Genomic DNA, 26,045 nt, shown 5'->3' on the forward strand with positions numbered 1-26,045 from the left:
CTGCGTCATGATTGCACGCGCCAGATGAAGTATCTAGAATAACCCCGCTATTTTTAAACAGTTTGGCCAGAGATAGTTACTAAACTTAATAGTATTATTATGGCAACTCGGAAGAATACGCCGTGGTCAAACGAGGAGGTGCAAACGTTCCTTTGGTTGGTTGCCAAAGAGAGGATCCAACGAGAGCTTGATGGGGCAACGAGGAACGAAAGGCGTCGCTATGACGACCGGGTACTATTTGTGGCGGTACTGTCTGCAATGGAAAACAGAGCGAAAAGCGAGCTGAGGCGAGTCGTGTCGAGACGAGACGAGCTGTTACTGGTAATGGAAAAGCGCCATAAAAGACTTACACTGTACATCATTGATTACTCAATTTTACACTCTTTTTTTGAAATGAATCTCTATGTATTTGGGTTACTATGACGTGTAAATGAACAATAGACAATACTGTTAACTTCATTCACATTTATATTCTTCAACATAGCAATTTGGATTTTCCAAACTGTGGATTTTCTGGTATTTCTAGTGTGTAAAATAGATGCAACACCTTATTTATCACGTCTTTCTAGTCTTTTGTCCTTGTAGCATTGTACTACGGGGGAAACCTTCAATCCCACTCTTTTGACCCATAACTGTGGCCCGATGTTTAATTTGATTACAAGTTTATTCCAGCGCCTGACCCACACACCAGTCCATTCCCGTGATTAATCCGGCCCGGGCACGGCAGCCATGATGGATCTGGTGCAGCTTCTCGGCTGAAGTTCATTAATAATTGGAATGTTGCAGAGTGTGAAGTAATGAATACTAATTATTTCTTTCATGTCTGACGGAGGAGCATGAGCCAATCCATCAGCTGGGACTTTAATTTGGTGAAGTAATGGTTCTATCAATAGTACATTAATTCCATCTTTTGAAGATATAAAGCCAGAGAGGACCCGGGCCTTGGCGGAACCTTTGGCATGAGAGTTGTTGCCGCTGGCTGACAGGCACAGGGTAATTAGGGAAAAATTAAAAGCTGCAACGTTTGGCCAGCCAGGCCTGATTTAATTGAAATGCAGATTGGGATAAATATTGGCTGCTGGGAAAATCATCTTCCAATTTTATTTAACGCCTTTGCCTGTGGTGGCTATTGGGAGCATTTGTCATTCTTTTCTGTTTGCTTCAATTAGGCAGTTGGTGAAACTGGTGTCTAGTGTGGGTGAAAAGCGCTTACTGACTCTTGCGTAGATGTTGAGCTTTTTTCTTTTTAGTATGATCCTAGCGTAGGCGTGTCTTGGGTGCATAACACAATGTGGTGTTTCCACAGGTACATCAGACTGGGTGATAAGGAGTGCGAGTTTAACAGCGGATTCCGTCTCCTTCTACACACCAAGGAAGCCAACCCTCACTTCCCCCCGGAGCTGCAGGCCCAGACCACTCTTATAAACTTCACAGTGACCCGCACTGGCTTGGAGGAACAGCTCTTGGGGCAGGTGGTCACGCATGAAAGACCTGAGCTGGAGATGATGAAGGTCAGTCACAGAAGTCTTGATGATAATGACTTCACGATATATAAAGTGCTAATTAAACTACATTTGCTACAGGATTTTACAAGGCAGAATAGTGTTGATGTATTTTGTTAAAAGGTTAGTTCACCCAAAAATGAAATTGTGTCATTAATTACTCACCCTGATGTTGTTCCAAAGGGGCCCGCAAGACTTCCATTCATCTTCGGAACACAAATGAAGATCTTTTAATGAATTTGAATGATCTCTGTCTCTTCAGAGACAGCTATGCAACCACAACTTTAACGTTTCAAAAAAGTTCATAAAGAGATCGTAAAACTAATCCATATAATTTTTTTTTTTTTTTTACCAAATTTTCTGAAAAGACTCTATTGCTTTAAATAGGCTTTAATTCACATATAAACATTCAACTCACATCAATTGTGGTAAACGGAAGCTCAAGCATGTTCGCTTGACGTGCGAGAACCAATGAGGATCATTCTCGTGTAAGCAACACGTTTGAGCTTTCGCAAGAACCAATGAGGTTCATTCTCGTGTTACGCTGCACTTTTGAGCTTCAGCAAGAACCAATGAGGTTTTGTTCTTGTGCGTCAAGCAGGTTCAGTTGAGCTTCTGTTAGTTCGCTGATCAATGTTTATATGTGAATAAAAGCCTAAATTCAATCTCTTCATCAAACCCATAAGAACAAAAGTCTTGCAGGTTTTGAACGACATGAAGGTGAATAATTATTGACAGATGGGTGAACTAACCCTTTAAATACATTTATGCATTTATATCCAACGTGACTTACAATAAAAGAGCAACAAAAGCAATGCATCAAAGAGCCAACAATATTCGTAATGCCATGTTAAGATTAGGAAACAAGCCAGAGAAGCTTAGAAAATGCAGATGAACGTGTGTGTGCGTGTGTGTGTGTGTGTGTGTGTGTGTGTGTGTGGTATACCCTAGTGATGTTACGTATGACACTGAAGCTTCGAAGCGCGTATCACATATGCGACACACTTTCTAGTGAAGCCCCGTATCGGGGTGTGTATTGGTTTTCCCAGAGTCACGTGATCGATGACAAATGAAGCCTCACTTTCTGTCCGATCACGTGCGAGTTTCGCTTTGGGTGTTAGAAGGCTCGAACTTTAACGAGTCAATGTTGCCTCAGTCTGGTTGATGGGTGTTTGAGGAGAGTGCTGTACTTTGAAAGTTAATAAATATAATTCATTAAATAACCAAAATTTATTTTTCACCACTTAGTCTTTTTTGTTTTGTCTTTTTGTTTTTGCAAAATCTTTGCACTTTGGTGGATTTAAGGTTATTTGGTGTTGGTATTTGGGTTTAGGGTGGGATTAGGAGCGAGGGGATAGGGTGTTGGTGTTCGGGGTTTGTATTAGAGCAATGGCAACAGCCAAAAAAGAGTTATAGTGTGTGTTAGAGTACAGTGTGTGTGTACAGAGAGATAGACATTACATTAAATCCTACATTAAATCTTATTGAATAATATAAGCTTATATTATATTTTATTGTCACACTTTAATGGGAAAATGAATTTATCAAATGAAACACAAACATGTAAGGTTTTTATTTGTACACATCATAACATTGAAACTGTAGTGTGTTGTGGTTGCTTCATCTGCTAGAGCTTCGGGCTGCTTTATTTTAAATAAGCACCAGATGGCGGTGTTCTCGACACTCTCGAAGCTTTGAATCTTTTCCCGGAACAGTCAGGGGAAAGCCTCATTGCTTCATGAAGCTTCATTTCCCCATCCCTAGTATACCCTACGTTATATTGCCCCACAAAGATGGCAATATCTGAAATCCTTCGTATGGGGATATTTTTTTTGTCCCCATGAGGAAAACAGCTTATCAATCATATTAAGGGATGTTTTGTAAAATTCAGAGAGTTTTCTATGAAATATAAAATATTTTTATACTGTACAATCTGTATATTCTGTGGAATGTCTCCATAAAACCATAACACGTGTGTGTGTGTGTGTGTGCGTTTACGCAAGTGCGCTGGTTTAATGGTGTGGGGTGGTTAAGTGCTTGTGGAAGAGGTGAAATGTATTTAAGGAAGAAAAGTCCAAACACGATTCAGTTTAACGATTCACGATTCATGTTAAGTGGACAATTACGTAAGCAAAAGTTTTGAAATATAATTATTTAATAAATATATTTTTCCCATTTTTCCTATCACCATGTGCCCTTGAGGGCTTCGTAGATTTTCAAACTTTATCTTAACTTAGATAATTGTGAATGTTTTAATTATTTAATTAAGTTGTTTTATATATTTTTCTTCTTGTATACTAAATGTAATCTCTAAAATGTCATTTTAACAAAACGACCAACATTGTCCATTTTTGATTACTTCAGTTGGAGTTGAGCACTCAGCAGAACTTGTGTCAGATTGAGCTGAAGAGATTAGAGGATGAGCTCCTGAGCAAACTGTCCACGGCAGAGGGAAACTTCCTGCGAGATACAGCCTTGGTGGAACAGCTAGAATATGCTAAGAACACAGCCAGACACATCCATAACAAGGTATGATACTCGCTACCCTTTTACCTCAATTTGTTGTTGTTTGCTTTGGTCCAGCGTGTTTAAATTGAAATGGTTGTGTAGCGAACTGACAAGTTTAATTGCAACACTGAAAAAATGGAAAGAAACGAAGTGCCCATTCCAATAGAATGATTTCACAAATGGTTTAATCATTGTATACATTCATTTGAGAATTGAATATTCCAACAATGGTATGGTGTTTACAAAGGCTATTGCAGCTCGAGAGAACGAGATAAAGACCAATGAGGCACGAGATCTCTACCGGCCAGCGGCTGAGAGAGCCGCCCTACTCTACTTCACTATTAAAGAACTCCACAATGTAAACCCCATGTACCAATACTCCCTCAAGGTAACACGCTACACTAGAAAAAGTGAAAATGTACAGTTGTTGTCCTGAGTATTTCCTATACAGCACTTACACTACTGTTCGGAAGTTTAGGGTCGGTAAAGTTTTTGATGGAAAGTTTTTAATCGCATTTATTTGAACAAAAATACAGTAAGAACTGTAACATTGTTAAATATTATTACAACTCGAAACAACTGTTGAATATATTTTAAATATAATTTATTGTTATGACGGCAAAGCTGAATTACTCCAATCTTCAGTGTCACATGATCCTTCAGAAATCATTTTAACATAAGGATATGGTGCTCAAGATTAAACATTTCTTATTATTATTAATGTTGAAAACAGTTGTCCTGCCTAATATTTTGTAAAAATCCAGATTTTTTTTTTCTCTTTAGGATATTTGATGAATAAAAAAGATGAAAATAACAACATTTATTTGCAATAGAATTGTTTTGTAACAATGTAAAAGTCTTTACTGTCAATTTTAATGCATCTTAGCTGAAAAAGTCTTCGCGACCCCAAATATTTGAATGATACAAAGATTATAAAAATAAAAAAGATTATTTTATGCCTAGTTTTCCAGTACAAATGTCTTCACATTCTTAAATCAAGATGCATTTAAAAGAAAAACAACTTTTTTTCTTTGTTCAAGCCTTGTTTTCTGAAACAAATGATCAAAATTAAGCGAGTTAAAGCTTAAAACAAGAAGAAAAAAATCTGCCAACTGGGACAGAAAAATAAACTTCAATCATAGGGAAAACAAGATTATTTTTCTCACCCCAAATGAATGAGAATGGTGTGATTTATGACCCCAGATTGTATCACAAGTCAGATTGTGGATTGATGATATTCAAATTCTTTCATCCTGCTCCTTCATTTTGATGATCGAGTTTCCAAATAATGTTATTTTGAATCCTCTTTCACATTTTAAGGCCTTTAACAAAGTATTCCTCAAAGCCATTGCGAGAGCTCCATGTGATGAAGACGTGTCGGTGCGTGTTTCATCTCTGACCGAGGCCATCACCCAATCGGCCCTTCAGTACACCTGCCAGGGGCTCTTCCAGAGGGACCAACTTACCTTCCTCACCCACACTGCCCTCCAGGTGAGTAGGACAGGACCTGACTTCAGAATAGAAACACCTCCCATCCACCCACCACCTCCTCCTCCTTCACTTTGTCATTCACATCAATCACTCCACATTTCTGCCCTTACATTAAGTTCCATTAGGCCCTGTCAGTGAAGTTGGGTCCGTTCCTATTGATTAACTCTCACAGCTCAGACACCCCTCTCCCTCAACTGGTCAGCTCTGACAGGAGGGTGGGCCATAGTGGCAGAATGCAAATACCTGTCAGGACAGCACCTGTTTTCCCTGCTGCTGTCTGTCTCCACCGCCTGTCCTTCACACGTCCACATCAAACAGAGTAAAGCTGTTCCGGGACCTGCTTATCCTTCTCTGATGGATGGAGACATCTGTATTCAACAGACCTGAGGTCTAATGTCATCATTACTCTGCACCTCTGGTGTTTTATTCAGATTCTTCTGACGAGGGGCTCCATTGAGGCTCAGGACCTGGAACTGCTGTTGCGATCTCCTGTAGAAGTTTGTCAGAGCAGTCCCGTCAGCTTCCTGTCTCCACAGGTCTGGGGTGCCATTAGGGTAAGGACTGCCTGTGTCAGGAAATCACTCTCTTTCGTGTTTTCCAATGTTTATTTGGCATTGCTTTTTGGAAAATTGTCAGTCGAAAGCACCTTTTCAACCTCTAAATAAGTTAACCCACCTAGCCCAAACTATTCAATGTGAAGATTGAATTAAACCAATTAATCAAATAATGTATGTGTGAGACCTTTCCTTAAATTTTCAATTTAAAGACGGGTACATTTATACTTTATGAGAAAATATTTAGTGTTTACGAGATGAGGCTAAGAAAATGAAATCTCCATTTGTTTTGTGAACTATACCTTTACCAGTGCACAGGGGTTCTTATTATTAGACATAGTGTGAATATTCATAGAAAATGCTATAACTACAGGCAATATTGCAATGTTTTAAAATAATTTGAACATTTGTTAATTTTCTGAAAATGACAATCTCATTTCATTGCAGAGCTTGTCCATGCTGGATGCATTCAGGGGTCTGGACAGGGAAGTGGAAGGTTCTGCCAAACGTTGGAGGAAGCTGGTGGAGTCAGAGTGTCCAGAAAGAGAGCGTCTCCCTCAGGACTGGAAGAATAAGAGCCCCCTCCAGAGACTCATCATTCTTAGAGCCTTTCGGCCTGACAGGATGACCTACGCTCTCCGGTAATGAGTGTGCTTTAGAAAACATATCAGTCTAAAATTCACTTTAAAAGCAGCCGGAGATGGCCAGGTTTGAAATATCGATGGTTTTGTCTTTATATTTTGTTCTTCTGTATTTTCCACCATAATAGAAGTTTTATTGAGGACAGTTTGGGCTCCAAGTATATGGATGTTGGTCGAACAGAGTTTGAAAAGTGTTTTGAGGAGTGCGGTCCCTCTACACCGGTGTTCTTCATCCTTTCTCCTGGAGTCAACCCTGTCAAGGATGTAGAAACGCTTGGTACACAGGAAAACCATTTACACGAGACACTTAGCCTAACTTGTAATGTAATCAGAGTATTAAACACCATCATATCTATTTACTAGGGCTGAAGCTTGGTTTTACCACAGACCAGGGGAACCTCCATAATGTGTCCTTGGGTCAAGGACAAGAGATTGTGGCTGAGAGAGTGCTGGAGGCCGCATCTAAAAGAGGACACTGGGTCATACTGCAGGTAGAACACATGATGCATGCTAACCTAGAGAAGATTATAAAACTACAAATTGAATACATGTCAAGTCAAATTAATTTAAATGGCACTTTTCTCAATATACACTGTTTCAAATCAGTTAATGTTTCTTAGTATATTTATTCCTTATATACGCATTTAGCAGATCAGAGCTGGGGGATAATATAGTTTACATTTTGCGACAACATAAGCAATCAAGCTGTTGAGATATGCTATATAGAATATATATCGCCCTACGCAATACAAGTAGAAAAATGACAGCGGTCATTATTTAGAAATATATCAAAATCAAGTATTTCATAGAACATTGCATAAATCATTTATAATGGAGAGAGTATTACCAAAAATGCCCCTTTTACATATAAGGATCTTCGCCCGTTACATGCGCTCTGGTTGGCAGAAAAGTAATGGCCGTTTGCCGCACAGCATTATAAAGACATAAGTTAACCCAAAGATTTGGTACTGTACGGTGTATCATATGTGTGTACACTAACCTTTATAGATTAAGGGCAAATTATTGTATTTTCTTTGATACGTTTTTACGTATATGTTGACCAATGTTATATATAAGAGGTAAGATAATTTTGATTCAAAATATTGCCCATGGACAAATTACAGCTCTATTTTACTCAAGTTGTAACAGGTTATCCTTAGTTAACACAAGTAATAATCGTAATCATGACTTAAAGGCATCTAAAGACTTGTATGCCTCCATTGACTAACGTAAACTTAAATGGCATGTCAATGAGATACTACCACGACAGGTAGATGTCACCGAATGTCAAATCTGGCCATGTGTCTGGGCTTTTGCTCCAATTCTCACTCAGGCAGAGAACATGAACCCTGGTTATATAAAAGCTTTACCTTATACCTCCTTTTAGCTTCTTCGTACAAAGAATTTTCATATGCTGACAAAACACAGGTAGACTGCTGTATGTTTTGGTTCTTTCTGCCAACCAGTTCGCGCCCACGCCCATTTCGTGATGTTCACATGTGACGCCGTCGAACATCCCTATTGAAAACAATGGCATAAAGAGTGTCCACACCAACCCACAATATCGTTCTGTTTCTTATAAGCACGTGCTGGATTTATATCATCCGCCGTCTTAAATATTGTTCGTTGTGAAAGTGATTGCAGCAATATTGTATCTCTGTGCCTATAACATATCATTATATTTGGAGCTTGGACTCTGCTATTCTTTTACATTTCGAACGATATTTAGAACTATATCGTTATTGTTACCCTCCTTGTTGTGTAAGTCCTTATGGTTTTGTCCTTTAGAATGTTCACCTGCTGCCGTGGTGGTTGGGTCGTCTGGAGGAGCTGTTGGAGAACACAGGCAGCAATGCTCACTCAGACTACAGAGTGTTTATGAGCGGAGAACCGGCCCCCAGCCCTCATGAGCACCTGATCCCTCGCACCATCCTGGAGAATGGCCTCAAACTCACTACTGAACCGCCCACTGGCATGAACTCCAGCCTACATGCAGCTCTGGACAACTTCACCCAGGTCTTTACACACTTCCCACACAGACAAAATCAATAAATTCACATGTGAACTAATCGATGTTTTGCTTCGACTTCACTATCGTTCTAAAGAAAGGTGGAAACCAGTAATAATTTAGAATGAGGTGATTAAAGAATGAGGTGTCCAGACTTTTGACTTGATGTAATTATTGTACATTTATTCCTCATCTCCTCATTTCTGTCCTACAGGATACTCTGGAAATTTGTTCCTGTGAGCAGGAGTTTAAAGGGCTCGTGTTCTCGCTGTGTTACTTCCACGCCTGTGTGAGTGAGAGGAGGAAGTTTGGGCCTCTGGGTTGGAACCAAAGATACCCGTTCAACAATGGAGATCTGACCATTTCTGCCAGTATCCTGTACAACTACCTGGAGGCCAATACTAAAGTAAGATAACAGTATTCATTACATTGATGGAAAATACAATGATTACATCATAATATAAGTGACTTAAAAAAAATTGAATACTTTTATTTGGTAAGGATGAATTAAATTGATCAAAAGTTACAATAAAGACATTTATTTATTTTAATTATTTCAAATAAATGACCTTTTCATTTTTCATAGAATCCTGAAAATGTATCTCAGTTTCCAGAAAATTGATAATTAGAAGAATTATTACTTGAGAAGAAAATCTGCATATTAGAAAGATTTTTAAAGGGTCGTATGACACTGATCGCCTGTAATGTAAAGCTGATTTTTCAGCATCATTTCTCCATTCTTAAATTACTTTTTTAAAAGGCATTGAAATAAAAAAATAAAAAAATATTTAAAAAATGTAAAACAAATAAAATATTTATAAACAAATTCATTAATTAATAAACAAATATTTAAAAAAAAATGCAAATAAATGCAGCCTTGAGCATGAGAGACTTTTTTCAAAAACATTTAATACATTCTCCTAATGCATTCAGGTCTGTTTTATGGAAGCTTGTTTCCTCCACAGAATAAAAAAAAAGATAATTGCGACTTTTTATCTCTCAATTGCGAGTTTACATCTCACAATTCTGACTTTATTTCTCATAATTGTGTGATATAAAGCCAGAATTGCGAAATTAGTTAAATTTGGACATTTAAGTAGCTTTTCTTTTCCATACTTAAAACTATGGGTTTAAATAAAATAAAATATGATTGTCCTCTTCTGGGTCAAAATGGTATTGTACCTTGTTTCCACCACATCACGCAATTTTGAGAAAAAATGTCAGAATTGTGAGATAAAAAGTCGCAATTACCTTTTTTTTTTTAATCTGTGGTGGAAACAAGCTTCCATACCATTTTGACCCAGAAGAGGAAAATCATTTTTTATTTTATTTAAATGAAATCCATAGTTTTAAGTAAGGAAAAGAAATTTTGGATGCGTGTTAGGGCTGTCAAAATACAAAAAAAAGGGGGATAAATTAGATCATAGCATTGTAAAAGCATAGTAACATTCAAAACTTAAACATTTTTGCACAATTGACTTAAGTTTCTGAACAGATATACAGCAGGGGTATACGGTTTGTTTAATGCATTACGAGGTTTAAAGGGTTAGTTCACCCAAAAATGAAAATTCTGTCAGTATTTACTCACCCTCATGTTGTTTCAACCCCGTAAGACCTTCGTTCATCTTCGGAACACAAATTAAGATATTTAAGATATTAAGATCGCTCCTGCATACAGTCCATAGGCTTCTTGAGGGACTGGCTCTTGCTGTCCTCGAAAAGTCATTAAAGACATCGTTAAAATAGTCCAAGTGACTACAGGGGCTCAATCTTAAGTTTATCAAACGACGAGAACACTTTTGTGCGCAAAAAAACAACAAAAATAACGACTTTATTTCAACTATTCGTTTATTTCTCCCTCTGCGCGAGTCAGGTTACTAGTTTAATAGCGTAAGCTTCTGTTATTGTACGTCACACGCATCACACACACATGACCAGCGTCGGCCAATAGTGAGCCTACGTGTGACGTAGCTCTACGCAATCACACTACGTTAACTGACTTACAGGCTCATGGAGAAGGAAGTGAATAGTTGAAATAAAGTCGTTATTTTTGTTGTTTTTTTGCGCACAAAAGTGTTCTCGTCGTTTGATAAACTTAAGATTGAGCCCCTGTAGTCACTTGGACTATTTTAACGATGTCTTTAATGACTTTTCGGGGACAGCAAGAGCCAGTCCCTCAAGAAGCCTATGGACTAGTATGCAGGAGCGATCTTAATATCTTAAATATCTTAATTTGTGTTCCGAAGATGAACGAAGGTCTTACGGGGTTGGAACAACATGAGGGTGAGTAAATACTGACAGAATTTTCATTTTTGGGTGAACTAACCCTTTAAAAGATATTACCGGCTTTACAGTCTCCACTACATTTAGGAGTGGTTTCACAGATGGTTTACAATTGGGACATTTAAGTAGCTTTAATAAATATGCCTTTGGGAAAAGAAAAAAACAAAAAAAAAAAAACATTACTGGTGTACATCTTGAGACAAAACAATGGCACAGACATATTTTAAGAAATGTCAGTGTAAGTTGCTTTCAGTTAAAACAGCTCAAACATGCATTAGGCTTAAGTCTTGTCTGTGGAACCAGGGGTTAGACAACTAAAGCTCAAATAATAAACATTTTAATCTCAAATTCTACTTACTTTCAACCTGGAGCATTCTGTGTAAAGTTTAAGTGACAAACTCTGCCGTTTGGAATTTAACTCTTTAACACTTTACTCTTTGTCACGCACTGCCCACAGTGCTGTATTATTATTATTATTATTATTATGATCACACAAAGCGAACAATTACAATCTCACTGTACACAAAATCATGTTTTTCCTTTCCAGCATTACTCTGGTTACAACCAATTATGGCGACTCTAGATCTCACTCCTCCCCTCCAAAAAACAAAACCAAAACGAATGTCCTTCATTATGTTAACAAAACAGTAACCTGTATGTGCGTACACTGAGGATTCATTAGGCGGCAAATGAAGCGTCGTGCTAAATGTAATTACACGCGTTGTGCGTGACACCTTACAACGCTTCATAAGTGATCACTGCAATTAGAGCTGATGAAAGAAGCAATTTGCAAAACAAGGTACAAATGATGGCGAACCTTCAGCGTCTGTCATAGGTTATAAAAGACACGCTCACTTGTTCTTCTCTCCTTTACAATTACACATCTTACGCTCTTTTCTCAGGCCAGACTTGAGCCGAGCACAGCAAGAGCTTGATCTTTGCTTGAATTATACATTAAGTGGATTGTCTTTTTGTCTGGTATAGAGTCATTTCAAATGAAAATCATCACTATAGGATGTTCCCACCATGCAACATCAGTCATGCATCCATGTTCCACCATTTAGCAGAAAGCCCTTGTAGCAGTTTTAACCATGTTTTTTTTTTTTTTTTCTATGATAGATCTTGCAAACCTGGCTAAAAATAGTGCTGTGGGTATTAAACGCAGGACGCTGAGGGATCAGTTTGAGCTGGAGATTTGACATTTTGTTGTGCTCATATGTGTGGCTCAGGTACCGTGGGAGGATCTGTGTTATCTGTTGGGAGAGATCATGTACGGCGGTCACATCACTGATGAGTGGGACAGGAAGCTCTGCTGTACATACCTCCAGGAGTTCATCAATCCCAAGATGGTAAAGACATTCAGAGCACTGCAATATAGGCTACTGCCACACATCACATTATTATATCACCTGATTGTGTTTCAAATCAGAATTAAACATTTGCTATTATCAACTGCATGGCTTTAAAATGTACATTATGAGGTCGATTTTGAAATTGCTTGAGCATTTGGCACAAAAAACTAAAAGACGAGCATCTAAAAGGGCAGTAGGATGTAATTATATGCAGGGTTTTACAATCTATGTATGTTCACAATAAGTGCATTGTATCAAATCATTAATTTAAATACACTCTAAAAAATGCTGGGTTGTTTTAACCCAATTTTGGGTAAAATATGGACAAACCCAGCCATTGGGTTACATTTTTAAATTACATTTTTTTTTACCCAATTGCTGGGTTTGTCCATATTTTCTCCAAAATTGGGTTAAAACAACCCAGCATTTTTTAGAGTGTAGTACATAATCATTAAAGACACAATATAAAGTGGGACCAAACAATCTAACTTAATTAAAATGCTAGACAGACATACAATCAATATATATTTATTTTCCCCCCTCAATAACATTTTTGTTTTTATTTAAGAACAAACTAAGAACTTGTGGAATCACAAAATGAGTTGTGGTTAATTAATTTACCTATATCGACAATCCCATTTTCTGTCATTAGTGAAGTTTGGTAATATATTCACAGGGTTTCTGAGGGTTTAAAGTGTCTTATGTCACCCTAACACACATTAGGGCTTTAAAAAGGTTAAATTAGAGCAGAAACTCTTACATTCATAAAGTCAAGGCATTAAATGTTGCATGCATTGCATGTTCTTCCTCAGAATTATTGTCCTGTTGTCAATACAGATATACAGATATACTTTAAATCAAGATGTATTTACTTTAAATGCAAATGTAAAATTAAGTCTTGGAAAACATTAACAACATAAAGTGAGTTTATGCTTAAATCAATAATAAATATCTGTCAGTGATTTGTGAAAAAAAAATTCCTTTGAATTATGTTGATTTTTCTGAGCTCATTGGCAGATATTTGTTCTCATTTTATTCATAAACTCACTTAATTTTGATCAATTTCACAATTCAAGACTTGATTCTGTTTCTCTAGTAAATGCATCCTGATTTAAAAATCTTTAGACATTTGCACTGGAAGAACAGAACAGATATTTTGCAGTGTTATCAGAAAGTACAGTAAAAGTTATTTCCATTGTCTTTAAAGCAGAGCGATTAAAGCTTATTTTTTTATGAATTAAAAGGTAGAGGATATCTGTTAGACGTATTTTCAAACTCTAAATGTACTGTAAATGTCTTGGGAGAAACACAATGTGTTGTATTAGCAACACTTTAGAGAACATTTTGACATTGAGTTACCTTAATTTGATATACTTGGTCTTAAAAAAGTCTCACATTTACCTTCATATAACCTGTGTATTTTAAAGTTATAGTTCTATTAATATGTAGAAGGCCTTTCAATATTGTGTTAGACAGTGGTGGGCCTTCAAGTCGAAAAGAATTACTCTAGAATTGCTCAGAAAAGGATATAAGTAGCTGGTATGGAGATGTACTGAAGGCGAAACACTGGAGGAGAGTAACAGAGAGATAATTCGAGAGAAGTGTAAATGCATTGCAGCAGCAATACATAATTGCAATAGCAAGGAATGGTCGTAATTGTCTGATATTATAGCAAACATCTGAGTAAAGCAAATTACAGAAATGATTAGAGAAGTCCTGCATACGTCATTAGAGAGAAGTTTGTCGTTTCACCAGAACATCCAGTTATGGCATTTTGATATAGAAGGGGCAACCACCAATCTTCAATGTAAAAGTGCTATATACATTTAAATAATTATTACTATCATTATACAATAAATCGGGGGAAATTTGATTTCATGGCCGCTTTTAGTCGCAACTTCTACATTGCATCTCACAATATGACTTATAGTCATAGTTCAAATTGTTTCCTCAGTGGTGAAATCCAGCTTACATAAAGTTCTCTGCAGATTTTAGGGAATGTATTGTGTAATTCTAAATAGATAAAGCTATGTAAACCTAGATGATCTAAGTGCTTCTTTCATGTTATGCAGACAAAATTGTCAAATTGAGATTATCAATGCTTGTTTGTTGACCTCACGCAACTACCATTGAACATAAATCAGGTTTGGACATGTAAATACTGTAGCTGTATGGGGCTCTCTAGTGGTGAGGGTCTACATTACATCACACAATTTTCCTTTTGATCCAGCATAGATAACTAAAGAGAAGATGAATGCATTAGCACAATAGACCTTACTGTATCATATTAGATATGCACATTTCTAAGGCCTCATAATTATCAACCTGATCCCTGATTAAAACCTTTGCTGGAAAACCTGTTGTACACAAATATCCACATGTTGTCTGATTGATCGTTTATATATTTTTTTTATATATATATAATTGTAAAAATGTCAAACTTCAGGTTGTGGTGAATCTTTACTGATTTATTATTCCTACTAATATTTCAAGATGAACACTTACTGGACTTTACTTGATAATCAATACATCGTTTTTTTAGAATCAGGTTAAAATATGATACAACATGTTTTTGAGGAACATTCGTTTGTACATCTCTCAATCATCACTGTATTCCCTTACATTAACGCTGCCTTCATGTGCTATCGTAAATTTCCTATCATGAATCATGGAGGACACCAGGTTTATTCTTGCTTATTAAAGCTAACATCCATATTGACAACCATATAAACATTCACCAAGCTCTCTAGATAGTCAGCTTGCTGGAGATTCTAGATATTTCGGTCAAAAACAGGCTATTTTCGCTGTGTATAAAACATACAATGTGCTTCAAATGATTATTCATATATGTAAATAAACACTACTTTAACCCTCTGGGGTTGTTCGTTTCAGAGTCACACTCAGGGTGTTCGGGTCCAAATGGACCCAAAGGGCGGGATTCATATTTAAAAAAAAAAAAAAAAAAGATCATGATTTTTTTTTTACTCGTTTTTTAAAATATTTTTTCTTTTCTTTTTTTGGTGTTTTGAGAAAATTTCAACAAAAAAAATTAAATATATAATTATTATTAATGCAATAATTATGACAAAATTTCCCTCCATTGAACATAATAGAAAAAAAAAAGTTTTATATATTTTTTTTAAAGCTGTATTTCATTTTAGAGTCAAGCCTATGCCTCATAAAAGCAATTTTTGAAATGAGATAGATGCCATCTGGTGGATAAACTGAGCATTTAAAAAATGCAAAACACATGTATAATCTGAATTTTTTGGTGTGTTTGTGTGTGTGTGTGTGTCTGGATGTGTCTGTTTTGCACTCTTGATGTTTTATAGATTCACCCCTTCACTGTTGTGTGCTTTTTTCAAGATTGTGGCTGATTTGTAGATTGTACGCACAAAAAAACTCACTATTTTCACATTTTTGCCAATTTCCCGTTCATTTTCCATCCGGGTCCATTTGGACCCGAACATCCCAAGTGTGACTTTTTTTTTTTTACAACCACTTAGACTATTCACATCCTGTCCCCAATTTTTTGGGGTGTTCAAATTCCAAATACCAACAAAGTCACCAAATTTCAGACCATTCCGAGAAAGCTGTGATTTAAAAAAAAAAAATTATTTAAATTCTTCGGGTCCATTTGGGCCGAACAACCCCAGAGGGTTAATGATAAGACAAGGCATTCTAGCTGTTGTCTAAATCTAATAAAGAAAGCTCGCCCATCTTTAGGTGATACCCAAACATTCATGTCCAATTTTTAACTAGAAAACTTGTATTTACGATAATTCCGGCAGCAATAAATATGGCATATTTCTGCTCACTTTGGGCCTCTGAATAAAATGGAGGTTTTATTTCACATTTAAATGTCTTTTGGTTCCCACATACCGATGACACACGTTTGTTTAGTGTTCAGAGTGCACACACAGTATGTTTGGACCTCATATGTTTACTGCTAAGATCTTAAGGGTGTCTGTGTGAGGTGATTAAGGCTGTTTTCCAGCAGTGGTCAGGCATGCAGCCCAATGTTTCCTCACCGAATCTCATTAGACCCCAGGATGAGCATCCATCAATCACAGAGTTTTTCCTTTAGCCTTTCCACAAAGCTGCATTACTCTCCCAGTGCCCAGAACCAGCCCTGCTATCGATTACCACACACACCTTCATCTGTTAGTGAGCACTAACCGCGTGGTCCAGTGCTGATCAGGACAAACTATTGTGCAGAAAAAAAAAACTATCATATTTGTGACCTCAAATCATGTTGTCATCTGGCTACAAAACATGATCTATCAAGTCGTTTGGCGTATATTCCAGATGATAAACTTCACCACCTCAAATAGGAATCTCAAAATTAGAAATGAAGCATCTTCCAGTAACTCCATCATCTCTTGAGTGACTTATTCTCTCTCACCAGTTTGAAGGGGAGCTGTTCTTGTGTCCTGGCTTTCCAGCGCCTCCTGATCTGGACTACATTGGGTATCACAGCTACATAGACGAGAGATTGCCCTCGGAGAGCCCTTGTCTCTACGGCATGCACCCTAATGCTGAGATTGAGTTTATGACAGCCACTTCTGATGCCCTCTTCAAAACTTTACTGGAACTGCAGCCTAGAGACTCCTCAACAGGAGAGGGAGCATCACAGTGCATCGAGGAGAAGGTAAAGCTATTTGCTAACTATTATGAGGATGTGTGTGCTCTCCTGTTCAAAGGTTTGTGATCCAAGATTGGTTTAATGTTTTTGAAAGAAGTCTCCTATGCTTATCAAGGCTGCATTTATTTGATAAATGCATTAAAAACAGAAATGTTATGTAAGGAATAATTGACTCTGAATTATTAGACAAATAATGACCTTGCATCATCATTTTCCTAATAATTCAACGGCCCGGAGTCAATTATTCCGCTTATACTACATTTACATTGTATAGATGATGTATTTTAAGATGTTTGTCAGGTTTTTGTCCTTGAAAACACTTCTGTTTGTGGGACTAATTTCTTGCGCATTTAATCCCAAGCCTCCATTGCCAATTTCAAAACGTCATTTTAGAGCCAGTAACGGAGAGTTCAGCCACTGAAAGCAGGCTGATGCTTATTGGTTTCTTAGTTCTTTATAGTACCTTAGTATTCTACCACTTTCTACGAATTTCTTTAAAGGGGTCATGAACTGGCTTTTTAAATTTTATTACAGTATATTGTTGTCTGAGGTCAACTTATGACGTTCGCTTGGTTTTTGCATTCAAAAACATCAAAATTAATAAGTAATAGGCTATTTTCTACCCTAGTTTTGAGCCTAGCTCAAAAATGCTCGGTTTTTATGGGCGTCTCGCACGGAAGACTTGGAAGTAAACGCCCACTGCTGTGAATGGATAACAGTTTTGAATATTATAATGAGTTTCAACTCACCCGTCGATTCACTTGGGGGAAACTGTTTTGAAAACGTCCAATGTTGTAAAATGGCAACCAGAATGATTCGCCCATACATGTTCGACCCAGAGTCCGTGTGTTGCATAATTCCTGTCAGATCCAATATAGACGGCACGGCACCGTTCTTTACTCTTAATGCAAATCCAGTCTTGTTTACAAAACAATCCTCAGTGAAATGAAGCGAACAGACGGACGATGTTTTACCCACATCAGCTGGAGTGGAACGTCATTAAAAATAAAGTTTATCCATGCAGTCCTATTGGAATCCAGAGGAAGCTTATGCAGCGACTGTCTTCTTCCACAATCAGGCACTGCACAATATTTTGTATTGCTCGGTAGCTCGATCCGGTTTGTCATCACGAGGGAGGCATCTATGTTATTTAGCAATGCGTGAATCGGTGGGCGGGGGCTAAACCGTGTTGAAGCAGGCATCGATCTTCTTCTGTTTTATCCTCTTTGACATCATAGTTCCCCACTTTTAAAAACGAGTCGTTTGCTGAGGCTGGTGTCAATATAAGCTTTTATTGGACTAACAAGGACGTTTTCAGTTCTGAAACTTACAGGATATTCTTATAATATGATGACCTCTTAGATGTCAAAAGCTCAAGGAAAATTTGATTTCTCAGTTCATCACCCCTTTAAAAGGTTCTCCTTTATGGGATCAGCCTGCTTGTATTTATAGTGTATATTAGTCACTATGGATGCATAGTTTTTTTCTTCTTCCTGGTTCAGGTGAAGACTGTTCTGGATGACATGCTGGAGAAGTTACCCGAGGAGTATAATCTAGCGCTCATGTCTAAGACCGTTGAGAGGAGCCCCTACATCCTGGTGTGCCTGCAGGAGTGTGAGCGGATGAATCTGCTGCTGGCTGAGATGCACAGATCCTTAAAAGAGCTGGACCTGGGACTGAAGGTCAGTGCAGTTGATTCCTGATTATTCAGAAGCAGTTGTATTTGAACAATACGCCAAAAAACGCCGCACGTTTTGGTTCTGGAACATCTGCATTTGCATGTGTAGTTGATGTGGAAACGTTTTTATACCCAACCAAATAATGTGAAAAAATTAATTAATCTTACTTTGGAAAAAGCATAGCTCATGAATAATAATTTGGTATCATTGATTTTGCTTCCATGTATCCTCTATGAAGAGTTAATGTATGCACTATGTAATAATATAATTAACTTGAGGGTGAGTAAATGATGACAGAATTTTAATTTGTAGGAGAACAAATCCCTTTGTTCTAAACTTGCAAGAATTTCTTTATTCAAAATATCTTCCTTTGTGTTCAGCAGAAGAAAGAAATTCACACAGGTTTGGAATGACTTGAGGGTGAATAAATGATGACAATTTATTTTTGGGTGAACTATCCCTTTAAGTATTGACTTGAGGGTGAGTAAAAAAAACCCACAAAGAAAGTAACATTGCTATCACTTCGTCCCCTATGCATGTGACATGAATGATGTAATGTCATGAATGATGTAATCATGACATGAATGATGTAATGTCATGCAATTTTCCCACTGTTTTGTCTTTTATACCCCCACAGACTCATCACTAAGGACCACTAAACCAGAAATGCTAATATATGTAAAAAAAATTAAAATAAATAATTAAATAAATAATTAAAAAAATTAAATAAATATACACCCATTTTACAAAATGTATCATAAGTTATATATATATGAAGAGTTCAGATGCAAAAGCCTCTAAATGCCATTTGAAATTTTCTTCTAAAATGACCATTTTTATCAAGCTTGTATATTTAAGTTCAGTAATTTTACTTAAATGACAATTAATAGGTAATCTTCATTGCAATTCAAGTGAAATTACTGAACTTAAATATACAAGCTTGATCAAAATGATCATTTTAGAAGAAAATTTCAAATGGCATTTAGAGGCTTTTGCATCTGAACTCTTCATATATATATATATATATATATATATATATATATATATATATACACACACACACATACACTATAATACATATTACACATTATTTTTTTTAATTAAAACAAACTTTTTAAAAAACTTTTTTTTACATTCCTTAAATCCATAAAGCATATTTTATTTAATTGTTGCAGATTTAAGTTGCTGTGAATTATTTAATTATTTATTTTAAAGTATATATCTTTATTTATTTTTTTTGCATGTAAAATGTAGAGCACTGATGCTAAAATCTATTTCTGCTTACTAATATATGCCTCTTTTTTTTGGTTTTGTTTTATACAATGAGTGTTAACTGATTCCTTGTTCTCTGACATGATGTTACAGGGTGAATTGAGTCTTTCTTCAGACATGGAGCTGCTCCAAGCGGCTCTGTTCTACGAGAGCGTTCCAGAGAGCTGGAACAGGCTGGCATACCCCTCAACCAAAACACTGGCTCTGTGGTACACTTAACTTCATGTGTAGAAATTAAATCTAAAACTCTAAACCATGTTGCATACATTACAGTAGGCTTGAGTGATGAGGTCTGCAAAATCATATTCTGCAGGTTTAGTGACATTCTAGCTCAATGTCGGGAGTTGGACACGTGGACTCAAGACTTTGTGTTTCCTGCTGTGGTTTGGATCTCAGGACTCTTTAGTCCTCAATCATTTCTCACAGGTCAGACAAATGCACACAAACACACTACAAAAGGACTCATGCTATCATTGTGCTGAAAATGTTCTGTTTTGCAGCAATTCTGCAGAGTATAGCTCGAAAAAACAAGTGGCCTTTAGACAGGATGAGTCTCTCCGTGGACGTCACCAAAAAATCCAAGGATGATTACGGGCATCCTCCTCGTGAGGGAGCGTACATCCATGGACTCTACATAGAGGGTGAGTATAAGCTCTTTTCTGAAGTGAATTTGTTATGTTGGTGTGGATGAATGATGGATCCTTGATGCGTCCCACAGGTGCTCGCTGGGATAGCTCCTCGGGTCTGTTATCAGAGGCTGTCCTGAAGGAGTTGTCTCCGGCCATGCCAGTGCTGTACGTTCGTGCGGTCCCCGCCGACCAGCAGGATGTGAAGAACACCTACGAGTGCCCAGTGTACCGCACCAAACTCCGCGGCCCCACCTACATCTGGAGCTTCCCTCTCAAAACACACCAACCACCTGCAAAGTGGGTTCTGGCAGGAGCGGCCCTGCTTCTGTCGGTGTAAATGAAAAACCAACTCCGTTTCACCCATAGAGGTTTTTATATAAACAGTATGGTGTTGATGGAAACCAGTTTTAGTGATAAAATTGCAAGAATGTTTTATGCAATTAGTAGGGCTGGGTATTGACACAAATTTCACAATTCAATTCGATTCGATTTCGATTCACAAGCTTGCAATTCGATTCGATTCCGATTCAATTCAATGTTGATTATTTTGGATACCAGTTACAATAAATGGCAAATTATCTCAAGGAAATCAAATCTCTTAACTAATGCTGTGAACTATGGGAGTCTAGTTGTAGCCTATAGGCTTCATTAGCCTAATATGAAGGTAATAATGAACTGTTTTGTAGCTATACAAACACTTAAATTACACTTTTATTTATTTTTATAATAAGAAGATTATATGAAATATAAACATTTAGATGGTGGCTGTCATAAAAACTTGCCAGATTTATTCAAATATGCATTAAATATTGAAGAACATTAAGATTGTAATGCATATGTAATATGGTGTATATATTTAGCAAAATGCTCCTCTCTAGAGTTATTTTTTTCTAGCTGACTAACGAGTTTATGTGGGTTTTCTCAGGTAAATATGACGATACATGACATCAGGGGCGTTTCTAGGTTTCAAAAACATCAGGGGCTGAACCCGAAACATCAGGGGCTGGGGTGGGGAATAAGATAGCATGATTCCATACAGAGAATAATGCATATTGCAGGCCTATATGCAGCGGCAGACTGGCATCCCTGGCACTGTAACCATACCAGCCCACATTACCACACAGTCACACACATTCAAAGGTGAGGAAGTTAGGGAGTTTGGGGGCATACTCCCCTGAGAAAATTTGGATTTCTCAGACCTACATGTGTGCATTTTAGGGTGTTTAAAGGTCATAAAAATGGTATAACAATAGCTTTAAAAGTATGTCAGTGGGCACTGGTAGTAGCATAAAAGATGACAGATTATTAAATATGAGAATGAGGATAAATGTTGAAATGAATGATCCATGCTTGGATGCAAATGCAGAATGTTTCTGCTTATTGTTGACAATACACAATCCATATTCCTAACAGGAATGGCCTTAATGAGAAATCTTTCAAGGATTATTTTGCATAGCCTAGATGAATTTCAATCAAACACCAGTGCAATCTTTTTGTGTCCAGATGAAAATGAGCAATTTATATATTAGCATTCTTTCTAAGGTTAGATAATCAATTTTTTTGGCACTAATCTGTTAAGTTAAAGTTAAATTGTTCACTCAAAGTCACTTGTCGCCACCTACTGACTTACTTAATAATGCAAGTTGGGCAAACACAGACAAGCAGAGTGATAAATTGTGAAAAGGCTGATACTGGTGAAATATTTGAACACATTCGAGGACCATACAAATATATATACTTAAAAATGTTATACTAAATTTATAAATATATATTTATATACTAAATATACATTTATACTAATGGATTGAGCTTATAGTTTATGTAATTAGCAAATAACATCTGTGTTAAATAGTAATATATTGTAATAATGTTAATCAAGCTGACCAAATCACATGACTGCGATGTTAATTCTCCATTTTCAGTGTACGTTTTATAAAAAAAAAAAACGCCGATTAAAAGCTGTATAAGCTCGCGAGGTGAAAAGTGACATTGGTTACAATAGGTAGCTAAAGTTAGACAGAAACGTTGATGCTAGCGATATGATTTCCTAACCTGAAACAAGATAGGAGTTAAAGGGTGTATTGGATGGGCTTTTATTGCGGGTGTGGTTTTATTTGTTGGAAAAATAAATATAGAAATATAATTTGACACAAGAGGGCAATATAGCCCTATTTATGGTTTTGAGTTAAACCGTGACATCTACACGTTTTCCAAATTGGACCATCGTGATTATTTCACGTCTTGTCGTGATACGGGTTGGGCACTGAAGTTACAGGAGTTTCTCAATGATTCAATGATTCTCATTGGCTAAGAAATAGATAAACACAGTAATTTTCCACACATATACAGATAGACGAAACTAATCTCCATCGATGAGGCACGTCATGACCTTCCAGGTCACAGATTTGGGTTGCTGGCGCCAGTGTGTCCAGAACAACAGCTCATTCAATCTCCAAATAATGGCAGTGGTTGCTTAACCTGCAACCAAGAAGACTAACACTAAACTTTAGTCTAACTGGAGTAAGACTTCAACAAAGAAATGGTGCCTTAAACTGTTGGCTTCAAAGACCCCTTTATGTTTTAACACTCAAACATAAACCAAAATCCCTATTTCTCTATTATGGTCACTGTTACTGCATTCACATAGGACACTAGCAAATAGGAGCTCCCATCAAGGCTGAAGAGAGTCTGAGCGGCGTATTATCAGTTAAGTGTACCAAAACATAATGGTAAAACATTCACTCGTTTGGGAGAAAAACAGATAACATTTGCTCCTCAGAAAGCAAATATAATAGAAAGAAATTATTTGAAATTATTTCTACTGTATCTAAATTAAAAAGTGAATATGCATGTGATAGTGATGGCTTAGATATTGTCAAAGAAACTATAAGTTGCATTAGTAGACCATTAAAATATATTGCAAATTTGTCTTTTAGGTTTTTTTCCAGAAAAAATGAAGGTGGCTAAAATTATTCCCTTATTTAAATCTGGTGATAGGCATAGTCTCACAAATTATAGGCCTATATCGCTGCTTTCCCAATTTTCGAAAATTCTTGAGAAGCTTTTGTTAAAAAATCTGATTGTTTTCTTGAAAAAAATTCATTGATACATGATATTTGGGTTTCGAAGCACCCGCTCAACATCGGCTTTGATGAAAATCACAGAAGATATTACTACAGAATTGGAGAAAAAAAATCATACGATTGGTGTTTTTATTGATCTTAAAAAGGCCTTCGACACCCTTGATCATGGTATATTGATATCTAAATTACAGACATACGGAATTAGAGGTGTAGTATTAAATTGGATTATTAGTTATTTAGAAAATAGACAACAATATGTTGAGTATTTAGGCCATGAATCTAAGTTGGAACTTATACAATGTGGAGTCAAGGCTCTGTGCTGGGGCCTAAATTATTTTCTTTATATATTAATGATCTCTGTGAGGAATCAAAGATTTTACGTTTTGTTCTTTTTGTAGACGATACAAATTTTTTTGCATCAGGGAAAACTTAAACGTATTAGTGAAAACTATTGAACAAGAATTGGTCCTACTTCAGAAATGGTTTAATAAAATAGACTGTCATTAAATTTAAGTAAAACATAATTTATGCTATTTACAAATCAAAAATGTTTTGACAATGTTAGTCTGAGTTTTAATGGAATAATTATTGAGAGAGTGTCAGAATTTAGGTTTTTAGGAGTACTCATTGATGAAAAACTTAAATGGAAGTCACATATAGCTTATGTAAGAAATAAAATTCGCAGAAACATTGCTGTTATGAGTAAAGTAAAGTTTATGTTAAATTGTAAGGCAATGAGAATTCTGTATTGTTCTTTTATTTTGCCATATTTGATGTATTGCTTGGAGATTTGGGGGAATTCTTATTTTACAAATTTAGCGCCCTTGTTTATTTAGCAAAAAAGGGCTTTGAGAATAATTCATGGAGTTGCTCCCAGAGAACACACTACAGGACTGTTTCTGGAGTCAGGACTACTTAAATTGAAGGACTTGGTTTCTTTACAAACTTTGTTAATTGTTCACAAAGCTAAACACTGCCTGTTACCGAATGGACTGCAAACCCTCTTCACTTTAAATAGTGAGACAAGCAGAAGAAATAATGACTTCAAACAACCTTTTGCTGGAAATACCCTCAAACAAATGTGTGTTTCAGTCTCTGGAGTGAAAAGATGGAATCTTCTAGAAAATGATCTAAAATGTTGTTCAAATATCTTACAATTTAAAAATAATTATAAACAAAAGATACTTAAAGTCTATAAAGAAGAATGTGAAAACTAGAATTACAATAATTATGCTTTCGTTGCTATTTTGGTTGTTGGATCTGTCATTATTTTATCCTTGTTGGTTTTGTTTATTTAGTATCATGTAAGCAGAATTAGTATTAATAGATAATAATAATAATATTAATAATAATAATAATAATAATAATAGACAAAGAGAGAAAAATGTGTTATAATTGAAGGTAGATTATATCTGGTTTGGGCTCGTCGTATATGCGTATGCATTTATATATTTTCATTTAAGTTTTCTGTTGTTTGTCATTTTATGTTGGTGAGGTCATCTAATTTGTGAATCTTGTTTATAGGAATGGGGTAGGAGCTTATAAGATTTTTTTCTTCATCCTACTCCTGTTCTTTTTTGTCATGGAATGTACTTTGTGTTGGTTGGATTTGTTAAATTGTTCTTGTGGCATTTCGTGTTGCATTACCATGAAAAGAGAATAGAAAATAAATGAAATTAAATGAAAACACGGTTAACGTGGTTTAACGCCGATATAATACGTTGTTTTAGCGTACCTTTTGCTTAAACGAGGAGCTGGGGGAAGCCGAAAAAATAGACATTTTACTCATTATAATAGGCTGCTTCATTAAAAACGTGACATTGAGATGTTTTCTTCGGGGTGGATCCATGCAAATGAATCCTTTTCACCTTGAAAATAATATATATATATATATATATATATATATATATATATATATATATGTGTGTGTGTGTGTGTGTGTGTGTGTGTGTGTGTGTGTGTGTGTGTGTTTGTTTTTGTGGTTTACGAGGACATTTGACCTGAATACGCACCGGCACTATGGGGACATTTGGGTTTACGAGGACAGAGGCCATGTCCTCATAATTCCGACAGTGTAAACGCCATCTACGATGTCCCAGATGCTCCCTCTCAAAGTTTGGCGCCATGTCTTTATATACCACAAAACCCTGAAATTTTACCATACACAGTGTATCCCTGATTTCGCGAGTGTCGCCCCTGTAGCCAGGTCCCGGTATTACACCCGCGTCATCAAAAATTTGCATGTTTTACACAAGTGTATGCTTCGAGGCCTGTGATTGGACAGATCGGTACCGGTAGGCGGGAAATTGCGAAAACACAATGGCGCCGGTGGGCGGAGCTTCATTCAGCGTCAGCATAGTCTTTATAACAAGCAACTTAATGCAAAATAATTATTATT

The 26,045-nt window shown here is 36.6% G+C and overlaps 1 protein-coding gene across 1 annotated transcript in view; it reads left to right on the forward strand.

The window, feature by feature from the left end:
• Nucleotides 1–25,443, forward strand: part of si:dkey-233k19.3 (dynein axonemal heavy chain 11) — an 84,073-nt gene extending 58,630 nt beyond the window's left edge. Inside the window, exons 66-82 of the mRNA XM_039694502.2 lie at nucleotides 1,307–1,511; nucleotides 3,867–4,031; nucleotides 4,258–4,398; nucleotides 5,331–5,501; nucleotides 5,933–6,055; nucleotides 6,503–6,696; nucleotides 6,825–6,973; nucleotides 7,060–7,187; nucleotides 8,485–8,712; nucleotides 8,919–9,110; nucleotides 12,217–12,336; nucleotides 16,748–16,990; nucleotides 18,487–18,666; nucleotides 20,029–20,144; nucleotides 20,249–20,361; nucleotides 20,436–20,576; nucleotides 20,654–25,443. Of these exons, the coding sequence (XP_039550436.2) occupies nucleotides 1,307–1,511; nucleotides 3,867–4,031; nucleotides 4,258–4,398; nucleotides 5,331–5,501; nucleotides 5,933–6,055; nucleotides 6,503–6,696; nucleotides 6,825–6,973; nucleotides 7,060–7,187; nucleotides 8,485–8,712; nucleotides 8,919–9,110; nucleotides 12,217–12,336; nucleotides 16,748–16,990; nucleotides 18,487–18,666; nucleotides 20,029–20,144; nucleotides 20,249–20,361; nucleotides 20,436–20,576; nucleotides 20,654–20,901 (2,857 nt within the window). The 3' untranslated portion in view covers nucleotides 20,902–25,443. The remainder of the gene's footprint in view (nucleotides 1–1,306; nucleotides 1,512–3,866; nucleotides 4,032–4,257; nucleotides 4,399–5,330; nucleotides 5,502–5,932; nucleotides 6,056–6,502; nucleotides 6,697–6,824; nucleotides 6,974–7,059; nucleotides 7,188–8,484; nucleotides 8,713–8,918; nucleotides 9,111–12,216; nucleotides 12,337–16,747; nucleotides 16,991–18,486; nucleotides 18,667–20,028; nucleotides 20,145–20,248; nucleotides 20,362–20,435; nucleotides 20,577–20,653) is intronic.
• Nucleotides 25,444–26,045: the final 602 nt, after the last annotated feature.

The sequence above is a fragment of the Pimephales promelas genome, chromosome 12 (assembly GCF_988280905.1).
Source record: "Pimephales promelas chromosome 12, fPimPro1.hap1.1, whole genome shotgun sequence".
In the NCBI taxonomy this organism is placed as follows: Eukaryota; Metazoa; Chordata; class Actinopteri; order Cypriniformes; family Leuciscidae; genus Pimephales; species Pimephales promelas.